This window comes from Narcine bancroftii, chromosome 10, assembly GCF_036971445.1.
Source record: "Narcine bancroftii isolate sNarBan1 chromosome 10, sNarBan1.hap1, whole genome shotgun sequence".
In the NCBI taxonomy this organism is placed as follows: Eukaryota; Metazoa; Chordata; class Chondrichthyes; order Torpediniformes; family Narcinidae; genus Narcine; species Narcine bancroftii.
In genome coordinates, this window is record NC_091478.1 from 64,982,829 (window position 1) to 64,997,164 (window position 14,336).

General features: G+C 38.3%; 1 protein-coding gene across 18 annotated transcripts in view; it reads left to right on the top strand.

The window, feature by feature from the left end:
• LOC138744651 (mixed lineage kinase domain-like protein) overlaps positions 1–14,336 on the top strand; it is a 144,894-nt gene that overhangs the window by 41,650 nt on the left and 88,908 nt on the right. For 11 of the 18 annotated variants that reach the window (XM_069901134.1, XM_069901135.1, XM_069901133.1 and 8 more), the window contains one exon: positions 7,117–7,234. The exons of 1 other annotated variant lie outside the window; for it this stretch is intronic. In XM_069901134.1, the coding sequence (XP_069757235.1) occupies positions 7,177–7,234 (58 nt within the window). In that variant the 5' untranslated portion in view covers positions 7,117–7,176. 6 more of the 18 variants (XM_069901144.1, XM_069901147.1, XM_069901145.1 and 3 more) reach the window with 4 other exon arrangements.

A 14,336-nucleotide genomic window follows, 5' to 3' on the forward strand; every position in this document is an offset into this window, starting at 1 on the left:
AGATATTGCAGGATTGTTTTGAGGAAGGGCACCTTCTTTCTTTTAACCAGTTGAGGGAATGATTTGATATATCTGAAAATTCTTTGTTTGCGTATTACCAGCTTAGAGATTTGGTAAAAGATATTTATGGTAAAGAGATGATTTTACCTGTATTGATGAAATTTGAATCTTTGATTTCCTCTATACCAAAGAAGGGTTATATTTCAGTTATGTATCAAGTGTTATAAGATAGTATGGATAAACCAGAATGGGAGAAGTCTAAGTTTAAATGAGAAAGTGATTTAACCTTTATTTTTCCGGAAGATAATTGGGTGGATATGTGTTATGATAGTGTAACTAAATTGACGAATGTATGATATGGAATGGTTAATTATAATTTTTTACATCAGTTATGTTTAACTCCGGAGAAATTGAAAAAATATGATTTTAGTAACTCAGATTCTTGTTTCAGATGTGGTTTATATACTGGAACTTTTTTACATGCTGTTTGGTCTTGTGTTAAAGTATAACCATTTTGGGAAGGAATTAGGTTAGTTTTGGAAAAATTATATGATATTAAACTACCATTAGACCCATCCATTTTTTAATTGGGTTACATGGTTTCTTTAAGGGGATTAGGGTTGGATAAGTTTCAAATTGCATTTGTACATTTAGTGTTGTCTGTAGCACGAAAATATGTAGCTAGTACATGGAAAGATAATATAGAGATTAGTATAATACGCTGGCATAATGAATTGAAAGCTTGTATTATTATGGAAAAAATTGCATATAATTTGCATGATAATTATTCTTTTTTTGTTAATAAGTGGTTTCCTTATTTGGGATATATGCATTTAGATATACTTTGATTTACTGTAAATACTTTCAGTTTTTTTTTTTATTTTGGGAGGTTGGGGTGGGGTTTTTGTTTTTGTTTTTTATATACTTATACAAAATTGTTCTTATTGGATTGTATGTTTTTTTAATGATTCTTTAAATAAAAAAAATTTAAAAACCAGAGCTGGATCACCCACGCCCCAAAATCTCGGAACTACAGGAGGATCAGAAAGTCCAGTGTCCGCCTACACTACAGTGCTCTGCCCACATCTCTAGACCTCCTGACAAGTTGAATTTGCAAATATTGTAAAAATAATGCTTGACTATTCTATATTCTCTGTTTCACCCACAGACTTCATTCTAAAGGAAGAGGTGAACATAGTGAACTGGGAATTCACGACTGATATGATGTTCCAAGGACTGGCTCCTCCCCTGACTCTGCCCCACATAGCCCGCCAAAACCTTAGTTCAGTTTAAAGGCTATTGTGTGTTATTCTTATTGTACTCTCTCTGGTCTTGAGTGCTTTCAGTCGTACTACACTTGCTACGCACAGAAGTGCTGGAGGATCAATTACCTTTTACTTCCTATGGATGCTATATGGCCTGCTCAGGTTCTCCAGCATTTTTGTGTACTGCATCTGTTTACCTCCTGTTTCTGTACTGTTTTACTTTATAACAATCCCTGATGTGACTTAGATTTATGTGTAGAAAACATAAAAATATGGTTAGTTCAAAGTAATAATTTGAAAGGCTAAAAACTTCTCAAAGTGGTGGAGGGTATATATTGTATTTGCATAAAGATTTGATTTGGCGAAAACTGGAGAATTTTAAATTCACAGGGCCAACACCTCAAGAAAGTATTGGACTAACGTGCACCTTGTGTATGCAAGATTAAGTGATGATTAGTTAACACTTCCTGGAGTAATAAGGGCATATAAAGAGAAATAAATCTTTCTGATGGTTAAGCTCAGAATTAAAGAACACAACCTTAAACATGAAGCAAGGCATTTCAGAAGTGAAATAGAAACACTGCTCGAATAGACTAATATATTTTCAGTACACAATCTCATCCCATGATCACTGTATCATGCCACTCCTAACCTCACCCCCCCCACTCCCCTTGATGACACCAGTAATGTTTTGTAATCCAGGGATAAAATACAGAAATATCTTGGAACAACAATGAAAGAAGTTCCTAGAACTTAGTTTCAATATTATTATATAAGATATGAATGATGGCTAGGACCCAGTAAGAGCTCTCTGCACTTTTCTATATCTACTTGAAAGAGTTGAAGGGTCTTAGTTTTGATGAAAATTCTTTTTCTTAGAGCTACCAAGTTCACAATGGGAGAGAATTATCTGTATATAAAAAGCCATTTGTATAATACTCTGTGGTTTGAAGAGAGAATTTGAGACATCTGCCTATTCAACCTGAAGTAGTGTCTGACTAACTACCACCAACACGTCACATGCGAGACAAGGGGAGCCAACACACATGACCACTGCTACACCACCATGAAAAACGCATTCCAAGCCATACCATGACTGAACTTTGGCAAGTCTGATCATCTGGCTGTACTTCTAATCCCAGCATATCTTCTTTCTCCTTCTTCTTTGGCTTGGCTTCGCGGACGAAGATTTATGGAGGGGGTAAAAAAGTCCACGTCAGCTGCAGGCTCGTTTGTGGCTGACAAGTCCGATGCGGGACAGGCAGACACGATTGCAGCGGTTGCAGGGGAAAATTGGTTGGTTGGGGTTGGGTGTTGGGTTTTTCCTCCTTTGCCTTTTGTCAGTGAGGTGGGCTCTGCGGTCTTCTTCAAAGGAGGTTGCTGCCCGCCAAACTGTGAGGCGCCAAGATGCACGGTTTGAGGCGTTATCAGCCCACTGGCGGTGGTCAATGTGGCAGGCACCAAGAGATTTCTTTAGGCAGTCCTTGTCCCAGCATATAAGCAGAAACTAAAGACCATAGAACCTGTGGTGAAGACGGCAAAGGTATGGTTGAGGGAGGTGGAGGAATGCAAGACTGCTTTGAATTGGTGGACTGGAACATATTCAAAACTTCATCCAGAGGGGGGCATGGCAAGATGGTGTGAGCAAAGGACTTGAAAATATGTCTCCCCTGGGAGAATTAATTAATAACTGACTTTAAAAAAAACTTTTTATAATTTTAAATAATAAAAGTAGCTTTTGGAACCTGCCTGCATAGTTTTAAGTATGGCTGCAAGGAAAGGGAAGCCTCAGACAACTAGAAGAATAGTGTTGAAAAAAGTTTAAAAACTTAAAAAAGTTGGGACTACCTTTACGTCGGAGCCTTGGGCTGAAGTTCCTCTTCCTCCACGAGTGACGAGAGTGACAGCGGCACGATATCTGCCAGTAACGTTATTGTACAAGATTTGCCTCTTTTGGAATCGGAGGCAGAATTAGGTCTTTTTTTTTCAACATTAAGTGATATAGATAAAGAAGAAGATCGTAAGAAAGAAGTAGAGATGGAGGATGAAAATGAAGATCAACAGGCCCAATTATTACAAGAAATGAAAACTACAGGTAAAGGTACCTGAAGCTAGGAGACAGAGTATGGACAGGCAACTGCTGAATAAATTACAGGATATAAGTGAGAAGATGGATTTGTAATATGTGTCTATAAGGTGTGTTGATACTCAATTTGAATATGTTAAAGGAGAGATTAAAATTATTAGGAATAAATTAAAAGATATGTTAAAAGTGAAAAAAAGTTTGAAAATTTGAAGAAAATCTGCAGGTATACCGTGATGAAGTGGACCAATATAAAGATGTGGTTTATATGTTGGAAGATTCAGTTTCGGCATGAAGTGTCAAGGAGAAAGAGCTTTTACAAAAAATTGACATTTTAGAAAATCATAGTCGAAGAAATAATGTGAAGATTATTGGGTTGATAAAAGATTTTGAAGGTACAATTTTTTCAAAAATAGATTCTAGAGGTTTTAGAACCAGAAATTTTTCCAAACAGAATTAAATTAGGCAGAGCACATAGCACATAGGGCTAATAGAAAGAAGCCATTACTTAGACAGGCACCACACCCTGTTCTGATTAGATGTCTGCATTATCAGGATAAAGAGACAATTTTAAGAGTGGCCGTAAGAAGGCTCGTCAATTTCAAAGTCCATTGATGGTGGCTGATAAGGAAGTATTTTTTAACGCAGATTTAAGGGTGGTGATTGTGAAAAAAAAAGGAATTTAACCCAGCTAAATAAATAACCAGGTGTGATTATTTGGAAGTTTTATTCATATGGAAGTTTTGGAATTTGCTGATTCTCTTCTAAGTAATAAAAGGCCTCAACAAGACAAAGTACGAAACACTACAAACATATAAGGTGGAGAATAATATAATGAAAATAAAGCAGAAGTATTACGAGCTAGGAGAAAAAAAAATACTGGCTTGGCAGCTTAAAACAGAACAAGCTAAAAAAAAATGGTATTGGCATCAAGGAAAAAGGACAAACAAATTACATATAACCCAACAGAGATCAATGAAAACTTTAAGGAATTCTACGAACAATTATACCAAACTGAGAACGAAGGGAAAGAAGTCAAAATAGATGAGTTTATAGCTAAAACTGAACTATTGAAATTGCAAGAAGAGGAGCAAAACAAATTGATAAAACCATTTGAAATAGTGGAAATACAGGATATATTAAAAAAGCTACTGAACAATAAAATGCCTGGAGAAGACGGACTCCCAATAGAATTCTATAAAACATTTAAAGACATTAATTCCTCCTCTCCTGTAAGTAATGAACCAGATTGAAGAAACATGCCAGATTCATGTAAAACAGCAATAATTACAGTAATACCAAAGACGGGGAAAGATCTACTAACACCAGCATCGTATAGACCAATATCTCTACTTAACTCAGATTATAAGATAATAGCTAAACTATTAGCAAACAGATTGGCCAACTGTGTACCAAAAATAGTAAAACTAGATCAAACTGGATTAAGAAAAGACGAACAACGGACAATATCTGTAAGTTCATTAACTTAATCCATGCAGTACAAGGAAATAAGACGCAAACAGTGGCGGTTGTTTTAGATGCAGAGAAAGCCTTTGACAAGGTAGAAAGGAATTATTCATTCAAAGTACTACAGAGGTTCAACCTACCAGAGAAATATATTAATTGGATTAAAGCATTATATAAATTTCCATTGGTGAAGGTGACAGTGAATAGATATATATCGAACCAATTTAAATTAAGTAGGTTAACTAGGCAGGGATGTCCACTATCTCCCTCACTGTTTGCTTTAGCTATAGAACCCTTGGCAGAACTGATAAGAACAGAAAATAAAATAAAAGGGATAAAAATAAAAGAGAAGGAATATAAAATCAGTCTATTTGCAGATGATATCATAGTATACTTAACAGAACCAGAATTATCAATAAAAAAATTACATAAGAAATTGAAGGAATATGGAGAAATATTGGGGTACAAGATCAACGCAAATAAAAGTGAAGTGATGCCAATGAATAATGCGGATTTCACAAAGTTTAAGAAAGAATCACCATTTAAATGGCAAACACAAGCAATCCGATACCTGGTATTAAACTAGATAATAATCTAGGCCATATATACAAATTAAATTATCAGCCATTAATGAAGAAATTAGAAGATGACTTAGAACATTGGAAAGATTTACCACTAACACTGATAGGAAGGGTAAATTGCATTAAAATGAATATCTTCCTAAGGATGCAATACCTATTTCAATCATTACCAATTCCCTTAACAGAGAAATTCTTCAATGAGCTAAAGAAAATAATAAGGAATTTCTTATGTAAAGGGGGGGGGAAACCGAGAATAGCGCTAGATAAATTAACAGAATGGTACAAACAAGGGGGCTTACAGCTACCAAACTTTAAGAATTATTATAGAGCAGCACAATTAAGATATCTATCAGATTTTTATCAAACAAGAGAAAAACGAGATTGAACCAGGTTAGAGCAAGTTAAAATAGGGGAGATGGTACCAGAACATACACTTTATAAGTGGGATGAAAAACTGGTGCAATATAGAAGTTCACCAGTACTGCTCAACATTTGGAAGAAGATTCACGTAGAAAGGAAAAAAAAACAAATGACCAACTACCAAAATTATTATTGAAGCAAAATCAACTAATCCCTTTCACAATAGATAACCTTTCCTTTAGAGAATGGGAGAGAAAAGGGATTAAAAGAAGAGAAAATTGTTTTTTTGGGAAATAATTTATTATCTTTTGAACAAATTAAGTACAAATATGGAATAACTTAAGGTACAATGTTTGCATACCACCAACTGAAAACTTACTTAAAGGACAAATTGGGAAGCAGGCTGAGGTTACCAGAAAGAAGCAGCTTTGAATATGTGATTACAGACAAAATTATAATTAAAAGATTTATAACAAACATATACATCAAGCTGCAAGAGAAAGAGAATGATGAAATAAGCTGTAAACCCAAACAAAAGTGGGAACAAGATCTAAACATAAAGATAAAAAAAATGAAATATGGGAAAAGCTATGCTCCGGAACTATGAGAAATAAAATAAACACGAGGTTAAGCATGATACAATATAATTGGTTACACATGCTATATATCACACCTCAAAAGTTGAATAAATTGGACCCAACAGTATCAGATAAGTGTTTTCACTGTAATTAGGAAATGGGAACAATAGTACATGAAATTTGGGCATGTGAGAAAGTGGAAAGGTTTTGGGAAAATCTAAATCAGGTATTAAATAAAATCACAAAAAGCAACATACCAAAAAATCCAGAGATCTTTCTTCTAAGTAATATAAGAAGTAAAGAATTAGGTCTCAAACTGGATGAAGCACAAAAAAGATTTACTATGATAGCCTTAGCTGTAGCAAAAAAATGTATAATGTCAACCTGGAAATCAGAAGAGAACCTGAGAGTACAACAATGGTACATAGAAATGAATAAATGTATTGCATTGGAAAAAATAACATATAATTTAAAAAAAAGTTACATTATTCTAACAAATTTGGAAACTGTACATGGAACACAACAGAGAGGGCCTACTACAGACCTCCACCCCCTAAACTGAGAAAATGATAGAATGAGAAGATGAAATGAACTGACTCAGATGATCACACAATTTTCTTGTTTATTTTCATTGTGTGATGACATTGTTTAATGGGATAATTGTATTGTATATATTGAACGTTTAATGGGTAGGGAGGGGGGGAAAGGGGAGAAAATGGCACTGTGTATCATAGTGTGAAAAATAAAAACTTTAAAAAAACAAGTCGACATGAAAACTGCAGATATTCAACAAATTGAGAAGATACAAGTTGGAGAGAAAGAGTTGACACAACAAGAAATGGATGGCCTTGATGAAGAACGAGTCAGTAGAGATTTTGAAGTGGCTGCCTACACGTAAAGGTAAACTGCTTATTTTTGAAATTTATACAATGACTGTTATCTTGGGGGGGTGGTGTGGAGGGGTTTTCCCTTCTCCTTCCCTACCTATTATGTGCCACCAAGTGCTGAGAGCCACTTCCTGCACAATAGAGGGAGGTTGTACTTGTCTTTTTTTCTGACAACTTTTTTTTGGGGGGGGTCTGTTTTGTTTTATATTTTTCTTTCTTTGGATGGAGATGTCAAGTGTAGTTAATAATATTAGGATGTTGGAGATCCAAGAGGAGAGGAAAAGGGGAGTTTCAAATTTTTGGAAAGTATGTTAATGGTTAATAGTAAGATATTAAATTTGGTAAGTTTTAATATAAATGGGCCTAATAATCCATTTAAAAGAAAGAGCGCATTAGCTTATTTGAAGAAAATTAATATTGCTTTTCTACAGGAAACACATTTAACATAGAAGAAACAACAGAAATTGAAAAGAGATTGGGTAGGACAAGTGGTAGCCTCAACTTTTAATTCTAAAGCAAGAGGTGTGGTGATTTTGTTTAAGAAAATGTTACCTGTGAAAATTTAGAGAGTGGTTATTGATCCTGAGGGAAAATTTGTTTTGGTTTATTGTCAAATTTATTCTGAAATGTGAACACTGATGAGTATTTATGCACCAAAAATAGATGATGAAGAATTTATTCAGGATACTTGTCATTTTAAGCTGAAGCACATGAAAAATATTGATACAAAGGGATTTTAATTACTCTCTTGGTCCAATTTTGGATAAGTTGACAATCTTATTTGAGCTAAAGTAGCAAATGTAACCTTGAATGTAATGAAAGAGTTGAACTTGATAGAGATTTAGCGAATATTATATCCTAAAGAAAGGGAAAATTCTTTTTATTCGCCAAAAAAAATTAAAAAAGAACATCCATTGACCTGAATGAATATACAACAGGTGTCACTCACTTCATCAAGGCTTGAAGAGATGAGTGTGTGCCCATGCGCAAATACCAGGTGTTCCCCAACCAGGGGCCCTGAATGAATCAGAGAATCTACAACCTGCTGAGGGCAAGAACAAAGGTATTTAAGGCTGGTGATCAAGACCTTTACAAGTAATCCAGGTTTGACCTGCAGAGGACTATCTTTGAAGCAAAGTGGCAATTCTGGATGAAGCTTGAGACAGACAGATACACGCCAGCTATGGCAGGGAGTGCAGACCATTACAGCTTTAAAAGAAAGGGTGAACACTGTAGATGGCTGCAATACTTCACTACCCAATGAGCTGAACCCCTTCTATGCCTGCTTTGAGAAGAAGAACCAAACAGTGCCTACTAGAATCCCTGAAAAGGCTGAGGACCCTGTGATATCTGTCTCTGAGGGCTATGTCAGAAGGCTATATTCAAGAGGGTGAACCCTCACAAGGTGTCAAGCTTGATGGCATAACTGGCAGGGTACTGAAAATTTGTACCAACCAACTAGCTGGAGTGTTCACAGACATTTTCAACCTCTCATTGTGACAGAGTTTCACACCAGCTTCAAAAAAGCATCAATCAACCTGGTCCCCAAGAAGAGTAGCATCCCCTAGTAGAACTAACTTCTACTGTGATGAAATGCTTTGAGAGATGTCATGGCTAGAATTAACAGATATCTAAGTAAAGATCTGGACCCACTGCCTATCAACATAATCACTCCACAGCAAAAGCAATATTGCTGGCTCTCCACTCAGCTTTGGATCACCTCAAAAACAGAAATTCATACATATGGCTGCTCTTCATAGACTGCAGCTTGATGTTCAATACCATTATTCCCTCAGTGCTGGTCAAGAAGCTACAAATTCTGGGCCTCTGTAACCCTGCAACTGGATCCTTGACTTTCTCATTGGAAGAGCACAGTCAGTACGAATTGGAAACAACATCTCCTCCTCACTGATCATCAACACAGGCACACCCCAAGGATGTGTGCTTAGCCCATGACTGTGTGGCCAGGCATAATTCTAATGCTATCTTAAAGTTTGCCAATGACACCACAGTTGTTGGCAGAATTACAAACGGCAATAAGCAAACGTACAGGGGGGATATAGATCAGATCGTTGAATGGTGTTACGACAACAACCTTGCACTCAACATCAGCAAAATCAAGGAGATGATTGTGGACCAGGAGGAAGTCAGGGGAACACGACCAAGTCCTCATTGAGGGCTCAGTAGTGGAGAGGGTCAAGAACTTCAAACTCCTAGGTGTCAACATCTTCAAGGATCTGTCCTGGAGTCTCCAAGTTGATGCAATCACAAAGAAGGCTTGCCAGCAGCTATACTTTGTGAGGTGTCTGAGGAGATTCGGTATGTCACTGAAGACTCTGGCTGGTTTCATCACTATTTGGTATGGAGGGGCCAATTCTCAGGACAAAAATAAACTCCAGAGGGTTGTTAACTCAGCTTGCAACATCACAGGTACCAGACTTTACTCCATCGAGGACATCTTCATGAGGCAGTGTCTTTACAAAAAGTAGCCTCTATTCTCAAAGACTCCCACCACCCAGGCTATGCTACTACTCTGCTACCATCAGGGAAAAGGTACAGGAGCCTAAAGACAAGCACTCAGCAGGTCAAGGACAACTTCTCCGCTGCCATTGGATTCCTGAATCAAAGACACTGCCTTACTTTTTGTGTACTTTTTTTTAATAATAATGTCCTAAGATGGTTATAAAATGTATGTTTGCACTATGATGCTGCCACAAAACATTGAATTTTAATGACTTGTTCATGACAATAAATCCTGATTCTGATTTTATTTAATTATTATAAAAGGAAATGTCATTGACCAGCCCTTATGGCATTTCCTAAAGATTACATTATGTTGGATACACATCTTCCCCATTTCTTCAAATAATTATTGTTTCTTTAAATGACAGGCTGAATATTTTCTACTTGTAGTTTCACTCGGAAAAAAAATGGAAATTAAAAATTACAATCTGAAATCTAGAATTTAAGAAAATACTGAAATACCATGTTACAACTGTCCCAGATACCAGCTAAATACAGTGAGCCAGCTATTTCACCCAGTACCTTGCCATCACGTTCCTGACAACCAGAAATTGCCTCTACAAACCTTTCATTCAGGTAGACAAAGAAAAACACAGTTCACTACCTAAGTGGAATCAGAGCAAAATGGGCTGCCTACTTCTGATGGTACTTCCAGGTTTCAATTCTATTTTTGTTTATTTCATTGTATTTATTTTTCAGCAGGAAACAGAAATAGCAATTATAGAGTGAAGTAGCCCATCTGACCCTGCAATTCTGTTTTGTCATTCAATATGATCATTGTTGATTCTCTATTGCAATACCTTTGATGCTTTTTTTCTGTCGATCAATCCATCTCCTTAAATGCATTCAGAGCCTGATGAGTGAAGAATATTTTCCTCATTGCTGAATGTCTTAACCTGCAATCTATGTCTGTGATCTCTAGTTCTACACTCTACAGCCAGGATGGTACATGTTTCCAGCTTCCAGCTTGTGGAATCCTGTCTGAATTTTGCTAATTTAATTGAGATCTCTCTGCATTCTTCTAAACTTGTTGAGTGCACATATGGTGATTATTTTCTTCTCTGTCATCCCAGGAATCAACTTGATTCTTTGTTGAACTTCTTCTGTGGCAAGTATGTCATTTTTTATATTAAGAGACATCTGCAGTCCAGATGTGGTTCCACAAAGACCCAATATAATTGCAGCAACACATCTTTCCTCCTGAACTAGAAACTTCTTTGGGTTCCTTTTATTGTAATATACATGATATACTTTTGCCTGCTGTAAGGCAGACAAAGAGGTGCCTTTAGTATTGCCCAGCACCTCTTAGAATAAGAGAGAAGAAAAAGCAAAAGAGAATCCCTTCAGAGTCACTGAATTTCTATGGATTCACCTCCAGCAGTCCCGCAGCCTCTGTGGCTGCACAGACTTATGTTTGATTAACTGGCTATCTTAATTCCAGATCCAAACCTCCAATAGATTCAAAAAGCCTTCAGTGCCTGAGCCCTTCGGGAGCCTTTCTTGCCCTCAGCACCCTCTTGAATCCCAGATCTGATACCTGGATCCTATGAGCCAGTCTCCAGCAGCCTCCAGCCCATGCGGGTTCCCCGATTGTAAGTCACCCAAAGCCTTTGTGTCCCTCAGCAGTGAGTCCCTCACTAATCCATTGCCATGGTCACTGTCCCATAAGTTTGTCTCCCATGCTTCTCCTCAACATGGGGTGGGGTGGGGTGGGGGGGGGGTGTGTAAGGGAGGCAGTGGAGAAGGGTGTTCTTTCTGTTTCTTAAAGACTTGCTGTATCTGAGTGTTTTCTTTCAATGTACAAGGAATCCAGGTCTCTCCCATTATCTAATAAACAAATTTATTATCCAATAATATAAACGTTTATTGGTCACAAAATATCTAGTACAATAAGAATGGTTCTTCCACAAGCAAACTAACAGGTTATTTAAGGATTGAAATGAAAAAAAAATTCTATTAGTACCAAGCACTGCATGAAGTTTATTCCAGAGTTTAGTGCTTACAGGGAAGAAACCACCTTTACGCTTCATTTAATGTTTTTTTTTGCCTCCATAAGAAAGCTGGATTCCAAAGCAGAATATGTTATATGTGATGAAGGGCTCAAGCCTGAAATATTGGTTATGTATCTTTATCTTTGCTATATAAAAGGCATTCAGAGCCAGCTCTCCAGCGCATGACGTCCTGTTTTGCGGAAACTGCCAAAATGTTTGGCCTGGAAGTCAGCCTGAAGAAAACTGAGGTCCTCCATCAGCCAGCTCCCCACCATGACTACCAGCCCCCCCCCCCCACCACCACATCTCAATTGGGCACACAGAACTCAAAAAGATCAACCAGTTTACCTACCTTGGCTGCACCATTTCATCTGATGCAAGGATCGACAACGAGATAGACAACAGACTCGCCAAGGCAAATATCGCCTTTGGAAGACACAAAAGAGTCTGAAAAAACAACCACCTAAAGAAACACACAAAGATCAGCGTGTACAGAGCCGTTGTCATACCCATGCTCCTGGTCAGCTCCGAATCATGGGTCCTCTACCGGCATCACCTATGGCTCCTAGAACGCTTCCGTCAGCGCTGTCTCTGCTCCATCCTCAACATTCATTGGAGTGACTTCATCACCAACATCAAAGTACTCCAGCTGGCAAAGTCCGCAAGCATCGAATCCACACTGCTGAAGACCCAACTGCGCTGGGTGGGTCACATCTCCAGAATGGAGGACCATCGCCTTCCCAAGATCGTGTTATATGGCGAGCTCTCCACTGGCCACCGAGACAGAGGTGCACCAAAGAAATCTCTTGGTGTCTGCCACATTGACCACCTCTAGTGGACTGATATCGCCTCCAACCTTGGCGCCTCACAGTTCGGGGGGCAGCAACCTCCTTTGAAGAAGACCACAGAGCCCACCTCACTGACAAAAGACAAAGGAGGAAAAACCCAACACCCAACCCCAACCAACCAATTTTCCCCTGCAACCGCTGGAACCGTGCCTGCCTGTCCCGCATCGGACTTGTCAGTCACCAACGAGCCTGCAGCAGACGTGGACATACCCCTCCATAAATCTTCGTCCGCGAAGCCAAGCCAAAGATAAGAGGCACTGTTCTGAATTTCTCCAGCTTTGTGTTTTTACTTCAACCATGGTATCTGCAGACTTTTTTGTGCTGACAGCATTGACATTGTGTCTTTACCACCTATGGACGCTGTCAAACCGGCTGAGTTCCTCCCGCATTTTTGTAAATTTACTCCAAAGTGGAGTAATGACCACACAAATACCATCTTTCTCTTAAAATTCTCAATGAAATCGGGCAGATAGTAACAAGGGGCAAAGAACAGTCTCCATGGAGTGTGGAACAGCGGAATTTCGGAATTTGTGTGTTATTGGACTTCTTGACTCCAAATTTTCGTGTGCATGCACTGTTCGATGGTGTGTGAAGATGTGAAATTCTAAATGAGGTGTGTTTTGTAGAATTTCCTTTTGTGGGCATATTTGAACAATTATTTTGCTGCAGACTGAAGTATACGAGTTCATGCTCACATTCAGCGTGTCTCCTTGTTCCGTGTGTCTGCGCAAGATGCAGGGCTTTGCTGTTCCACCTCAAGTGAACTGAGGCCGTTTTCCCAAGGAGTTCTACACCGAAACTCCCACCCATCAGCTTGGACGAGGGTAATGATGCGGTACGTTTGCAAAATTGAAAGAGAAACTTCCCGCAAGTTCCCTGACGGATGCAGCTGGAGTAAAGTGGATCAGATAAATCTCTCTCTCGCCAAACTTTGTCTTGCACCAGCTTTTCAACGGACAACCAGCGCTCTATTCGGACTTGTTTGTGCATAATAAGATTCCAGACTGTACATAATCCCCTTACTTGACAGGAAATAGCCACTTCCCTAGTCAATTTACGGACGCGGAAGTACCCTGAGGATGTTGAAGCGTCACGCCTGAAAGTCTTCGAGCGATCATTCAGGTAAATGAAGCAGAAAACCCCAGAAAATGATGGAAATACTCAGCAGTATTTGTGGATGGAGGCACAGAGATCATGCTTCCCGTCGAAGATCTGAGCTCTAATGTAATACCTTTAACTTGTCATGTTTTCATCGCTGTTGAAGTTTTCGGCTTTTTCTGTTTTGCTTCAGATTTCCAGCATTTGCGCGTTTCGTTTTTTTTTTGCAGTTAAGTGATTTGGATTCAAATTGTAATTCGCTCCCCACCATCCCCGGCTTCGGATTCGACATAGAGTCTATTGGCCATAAATAAAGAACGGAGTTTAAGGCATAGGTGCATTCTAAATAATGCATTTTAAAACATTTTAAAAATCCTCATGTACGCAAATTGGAAAGAGCACGGAAAGGTTGTTCGGTTACGAAAAATAATCCTAAGAAAGGGGAAGTGAAATAGAATTTATCAGCAAGTTTAGTCACTGTTATGGGAGGTCACGTCGATTCAGAGAAGTCCAAGGCATTCAGTGGTATATTTAGTAACAGGAAGTGATTTTGCGAATTGGCCCCACCAAAGTAGACAAGTAATCAAGATTTAAGTAACGAGACGGGGTTAAACGCAGCGAGAGGATAGGCATTTTAAGGCCACCAAACGCTGTT